Source organism: Pteropus vampyrus, unplaced genomic scaffold (assembly GCF_000151845.1).
Source record: "Pteropus vampyrus isolate Shadow unplaced genomic scaffold, Pvam_2.0 Scaffold28, whole genome shotgun sequence".
Classification (NCBI taxonomy): domain Eukaryota; kingdom Metazoa; phylum Chordata; class Mammalia; order Chiroptera; family Pteropodidae; genus Pteropus; species Pteropus vampyrus.
This window is the reverse complement of record NW_011888809.1, coordinates 2,509,932-2,516,771: the sequence shown is the minus strand read 5'-3', so window position 1 is coordinate 2,516,771 and position 6,840 is coordinate 2,509,932. Positions and strand designations below refer to the sequence as shown.

General features: G+C 32.4%; 1 protein-coding gene across 4 annotated transcripts in view; it reads right to left on the bottom strand.

The window, feature by feature from the left end:
* Positions 1–6,840, bottom strand: part of ATAD2B (ATPase family, AAA domain containing 2B) — a 108,189-nt gene that overhangs the window by 69,945 nt on the left and 31,404 nt on the right. For all 4 annotated transcript variants that reach the window (XM_011356583.2, XM_011356581.2, XM_011356582.2 and 1 more), the window contains exons 12-13: positions 6,645–6,819; positions 3,716–3,804 (exon numbers count right to left, since the gene is read on the bottom strand). In XM_011356583.2, coding sequence (XP_011354885.1) covers positions 3,716–3,804; positions 6,645–6,819 — 264 coding nt within the window. The remainder of the gene's footprint in view (positions 1–3,715; positions 3,805–6,644; positions 6,820–6,840) is intronic.

The following is a 6,840-nucleotide window of genomic DNA, read 5'->3' as shown; positions in this document are numbered from 1 at the left end:
TTTATATAAATGTGACCTACTGTGTCCGGCTTATTCCACTTAGCATAAAGACTTCAAGGTTCATCCATGGTACATGTATAAGGTACACCTGCATAGCATGTGTCAGAATTTCATTCCTTAAGACTGAAAAATACTCCACTGTATACATATTACCACATTTTATTTATCCATTATCAGTTGATGGACATTTGAATTATTTCCATCTTTGGACTATTATGAATAACACTGCTATGTATATTTCTAAGCTGTTGTGAGCTTTTCCCCCACAATTTTGTCACTTCTCTGTGTCCTTATATGTAGATGTGTCTCTTAAAAATGAAACAGCATTATATTTTGTTTTCCCCACTCTGACAATCTTTGTCTTTAAAAAAAAAAAATTCAATCCCTTAACATTTGGGTTTAAATCTACAATCACATTTTGTGATTACTTTTGGATTGACTTCTTTTAATTATTCTATATCTCATTAATAGTTTAGAAATTATACAGTATGTTCTATTTTATTAGTGATTATTCAAGAAATTAAAACCTGCATGCTTGCTACTCAAAGGTTCTATTTCCAGGTCTGATGAAGACCCTGTCAGATGACCCCTTGCTCTCCTTCATAAAATAACTATAAAACCTATACATAATAAACAAGCATATACCTGAAGGAACTGGTGACTAAGCAGAGATAGAAGCAGAGATAGATTCCAGTGGAAGTTCACGGTCATTTGGAGAAAGGGAGACATACAGAAAACAAGTTCCCTTCTCTCTGGCTTTTGGCAGGAGGCTAAGTACAGTAAATGGGAGAGAAAGATAATGTGGGAAAATCCCTTACTTTTCCAGTCTGAGAGTTCAAAAAAGAGAAGGTAGAAAACCATTAACACTATGGAATGTGGGATCCCACAAGGGCAAGAGCCAGTGAGGACATCCCCAAACTCTATCCATCCACATCTCTGAATGATCCCAAACAACAAGGGCACAGAGAATTCAAAGGATTAAGCAAAACACAAAAGATCTGAAAGGAGACCAGTGCTACCAGCCAAGAAACAGTCTGTATTTCAAAGCCTAAACCAGAAAATTATGTGCTAAAACAAAGGAAATACTTACTTACAAAAGGAAAATAACAGAATCCACAGACTCCACAAATTAACATTAATAATGTCCAGGATTCAATCCAAAATTGCTCAACAAATGAAGAACCAAAACAACAGAACATATTGTCAAGAGAAAAGAAAATTGAGTGGTCTAACAGTGAAGCGAACCAGATGTTGAAACACCAGAGGGTTTTAAAGCAACTATTAACTAATCTCAATGAAGTAAAATGAAATATGTTTAAGTGGATGAAAGTCACAGTAGAAAAATGTAAACAATGAAAAAGAATCAAATGTAAGCCCTACAACTGAGAAATATAATCTCTGAAATAAAAATGTGTTGCTGGACAAAACAGCAAAATAAATATGACAAAGGAAAAAGTGAAGACTGACTAAAGATAGTTAATGTACTATCTTTAGACTGAATAAAGATAGATCAATAATAATTATCCAAGTAGAAGAGAAAAAATTATAAAACCATGTATTATGAAGCATGGGAACAAGGATCCAATTAATGGCTTTCCACTTATAGACTGCAATGTAGGGGAGATGGAATGCTGGCAGGGATCAGCTGGCCCATTAAGCAGAAGAGACAGGGCTGAGATTCCAAAGAGACCAAGAAGACTGGAGGTCACAGGAAAGAGTACCAGAGAGGAGACCAATGCACAGAGAGTGAACTCAGGAAATGTACACAAAGTCCTTCAAGACTTCAGCTAAATATGGACCAGTGCATGCATGTGAGGAATTTACTCAAGGCTTAGGGAAAAAAATACCCAGAAGGGATAGAAGTAACAGTACTTTACACTCAGAGAGAACCAGGAATATTGCCACGAGCCAGAGTGGTACATCTCATGACTCATGGGCCATTGCATATAATGCACAGAAAGACTCTACTTTATTAGTAGAGAATAATTAGCCCTTCACTGAAGGCTACTCTAGACCCACATAACAAACTTAAAAAGCACCATTCAAAACACTCAGATTGTTTTTAAGTAAGTTTACTGTGTCCCCTCTCTAAAAAAAACCTCTCAAAAATATTTATTTATAATATCATATCAATAAGACAAAAATTATAATGTCTGGCTTCCAATAAAAATTGCCAGGTATACAAAGAAACAGAAAATACAGTCCCATAATGAGAAAAAGCAATTGAATTAAAGCAAACCAGAACTAAGATATTAGAATAGGCAGATAAGGAAATTATTACAACCACATTCCATATGCTGAAAAGTTTCTTATATCTGCACAAATAAGATACAAAACAGACCCAAACAGAACATCCAGAGATAAAAACAAAAATACGTTATGTCAAAAAATACAACAGGATTAACAACAGATTTAGACATTGAAGAAGAAAAGATTAGTTAACTAGAAGACAGAGCAATTAAAACTATGCCAAATTAAACAGAAAATACAGTTTAGAGCAAAATTAACAAATGGTCAATGAACTGTGGGACTGCAACAAGCAACTTAATGTACATGTAATTAAAGGCCACCAGAAGAGACAGAGACAAGGAGACGGAAAAAATATTTTAAGAAATCATGGCCAAAAATGTTACAACTGTGATGAAAACAAGCAGCTCACAGACTTATGCAGCTCAATCCAAGAATGAGAAAAGTCTACCAAAGAACATCACTAAACGAACTGCACAAAACCAGTGATAAAAAAGATATTAAAAACAGTCTGAGAAATGGATATATTATAAAGATGACAACAGAACTCTTACATAATCTTACAACACAATAAGACATACAATCTGATTTCTTTTTTTAAAAAAAGCAGTTATAGATTTTAACAGATATTACACAAAACAAAAATATCCAAATGGGTAATAAGCACATGCAAAGATGCTTAATATTAGTTATCAGGAAAATGCAAATTAATCCACTACTACACACCCAAAAGAATGGTTAAAGTTAAAGAGAATAATAATACTAAATGTTTGCAAGAATAAGTAACCCAAATTCTCACACATTACAGGTAAGAACAAAAAATGGTACAGTCACTCCAGAAAACATACATTCACCCTAGGACCTAGCTAATCCTCTCTTAGGTATTTACCCAATAGAAATGAAAACACATCCACAGGAAAATGTGTATGCAAATGTTCACAGTAGCATTATCATAATAGCCAAAAATAGAAGCAAAGGAAATCTCCATCATGTGGATTAACAAATAAATTGTGGTACACATACATATATATACTCTCCAAGGAATACTACTCAGAAATGAAAAGGAGCAAAATATTAGTACACATGACATGGATAAATTTCAAAAACATTATGCTAAGTCAAGATTAGGCAACTTTTTCTATAAAGAGCCAGAAAGTAAATGTTTTAGGCTTCACAAGCCATATATTTCTTTCATAACTCAGCTCTACTCTTATAGTGCAAAAGCAGTCATATATAATCAAAAAATAAACATAGCAGTGCTCCAACAAAACATCATTTACAAAAACAGACAGGAGGCTAGACTGGCCCACAGACTGTTATTTGCAGACCCTTGTGCTAAGTGAAAAAAGTCTTCCTCAAGGACACAGATCACATTTTATAAGCCTCACAGTACTCATCCAAGGACTAAGGCTAAATTCTGTGTCAATGAGTGAAAAGAATCCAACATAATCAGATTAGGAAAAATTACCTGTGGATTTGATCTTGTCTGCTAGAGCGCACTGGAGCTAATCCATCTATTTCATCAAAAAATATTATAGAAGGTCTCATCAAATATGCCTAGTATAAAAAGAAAAAACTATCACTTATTGTATTAGTTTCCATTTTTAAATTTTAATTATTATGTTTTCTTAATAGCTAATATAAGCAAATGACACAACATGCAGCAGGTAAAAAAGATAAGAGTAAAAAGGATATCTCCTTATCACCCTGTCTCTAACCACAAGGTCTTCTCCCAGTAGGATCTGTTTTCAGTTTATTCTTTCATAAATACCATTTATACACATACACAAAAAAGTGTCTTTTGAAACACACTGCTTTTATTTTATTTAATGCATTTTAAACACTAGACACATTGCGTAATCATATAACACAGCCTATTTTCAGAAACAATATATTTTAATTGGCTTCTATATAACTACATAAGACTTGCCAAATTCTTTTTAACAGCTGCAAAATGGTGTGTGAATGTGCCATAATTACACTAGTCCCCTATTATCAACAATGCTTGAATAAGTATTTGTGTACATTTAACATTTCCCATGAGTATAAACTTATCAATATAGTAAATTCTAAAAGTAGAACTACTGTTTCAAAAGGCATGTGTCATTTCTAATTTAGTCAGACATTTGCAAATTGCCTCCCATTTATGTGCCAATTTACCCTTTTGCCAGCAATATTTAAGAGTGCTCACTAACAAGGTATTATCAAACTTCTGGATCTTTTTTAGTACAAAAAATTGTATCTCAGTTTCACTCTAATTTTTATTTCTACTATCAATAAAGATGAGCACTTTCATATGTTTAAGAGCCATTTATATTGCTTTTTCTATGAGGGTTCTGTTTGTATCCTTTGCCAATTTTTCTATTGGATTCCTGGCCTTTTGCTTACTGATTTCTAGAAGCTATTTATTTAAAAAATTACACCTCTCTCTGTGAAAGGAAATGCAAATATTTTTCTGCAAAGGGTACCATTTATCTTTTGGTTTTGCTTACAATATTTTACCATTCAGAACCTTAAAAAAATTATCTAGTGGGTCTTTTCTTGCACAGTTAGACTTCCAATTCAGACAAACCAAATTCTCCTGAGTTTTCTTCTGGTACTTTCACAGTGTCATTTTTCTCACTTAAATCTTAGATCTAGCAGGAACTTAATTTGATTTAAGGTAAATGAATATTAGATTACATATGAAAAGTCCTTATTTGTACAATTTACTCAATATAGTTTATTTATGTTTCAAAATTACTTCTAGAAATTGTAGTTCACAGGAAGGACAGCTTACTAAAGAATGAATACAAATTTTTCATATTTCCCTGACTGATATGATATGCATTAAACTTCCAGTGTTCTCTCATAATTTGAAATGAAGGACAATTCAACCACAAAACTTAGGTTTTAGGAAAAAAATTTTAAAGACAAGAATTATGTAATAAAAGGAAAACTGTAAATATTTGATAATTACTTTTATATACATGACACACAGCTCTTTTTTAGAACTACAGCCTCACAGAATTGCAGAAAGAAAGTACACTGTATTATAAGCCGGTCACTGTGATACACGCTTCACATTCTTTTTTTCAGTAAAATCTCACAGTAGTCCAGTGAGATAGGTATTATTTCCCCTATTTTATAGAAGAGGAAACTAGATCAGATGCTTTCATTTACTTAAAGTTACCTACTTAACAGCAAAGCTAGATATAAACTAACATTTTACTGACACCAAAGGCCAAACTCTTAGCCAATACATTATACTTCGTTCATTTTATTCAGTGCAAAATTTAATTTAGGAATTAAATTCATTTAAAAAGACAATAATAACGATCAGTAATTTTTTTAAAAAAAGAAAGTAAACATTTCCATTACTCTTGCCTATAAAAAAAACTACAAAACAAAGTAAATTTCAATTTTAAAAGCAACATGATTTATGCTATGGTTTTAAATAAAACCAAAGGACAGTCTTACTCCCAGAAAGGAGTGGCTAAAAGTTTAACTGTCAAAAATTAAGTCACTAGACAATATGTCAGCATTCCCAAGCTAATTTTTCCCTTGTCCACCAATATTATTCGATATTTATATATTTCAATTATTATCAAACTCTCTTGAAGCATATAAACTGCATATATTTGACTTCTCAATAGACACTGAGCATCTTGAAGGTAAGAATTGTATCTTATTCCTCTTTCTAATAATAACTAAAAATAATATTTGAAGTGCTTTACCAATTTCAAAGGACTTTGACACACATCAACTCAGTAATGAGAACTCAATAAATGCTTGCTGAAAGCATTTTTTAAAATTTCATGTGAATTTCCTTAGCCATAATAAAATATAAGTTGTACTGACAAATATGAATGACTGCATTCACTAGCTCAAACAATCAAAAGTGAATTTATATCAGGACTAATTTTTATAAGTATTAGAAAATAATATTTTTAAAGTTACTGTTAAAAATAAAGATAGCCTACACGTATTCACTCACCTTACTGTGTCTTTCATAAGCATTCATTTATTACTGAACTCTTCTAGCACCATATCTATACCTGATGAAAATAAATAATATACTGCTCTGTGCAATTTCTTACACAGAAGCTAAATTTTTTAAGCTTGTTGTACTTCGTCCATTAGATTATGATCTAATGATATATATGTTATAATCAGGGTTCTCAAAAGCACCTCACATGGTATTACACCTGTTAGCCACCTCAATGTTTCATGAATCATCTTAAATTGGTACTAGTAAAACTGCTATTAAACACCTCTAAGGCAGTCAAATTCAGATTATTGATCCTAAATTTAACATACTGATTAAAAAATATGCCTCCCCATTAAGTTTGCATTTACAAACTAAATGTATTAAATATTCTAAAGAAGATATTCTCATATTAGCTGATTTCACCTACCTGATCAAAAAGAAGCCTAAGTTGCCGTTCTGATTCACCAACCCATTTGCTCAGACAGTCTGCTCCTTTTCGCATAAAAAAAGCCACCTTTTTGTCTCCTTGACTGCATTCATTAGCTAATGCTCTGGCAACCAAGGTTTTGCCTGTGCCAGGAGGGCCATAAAACAAACAGCCCCTGGAGGAATAAAAAAAAAAA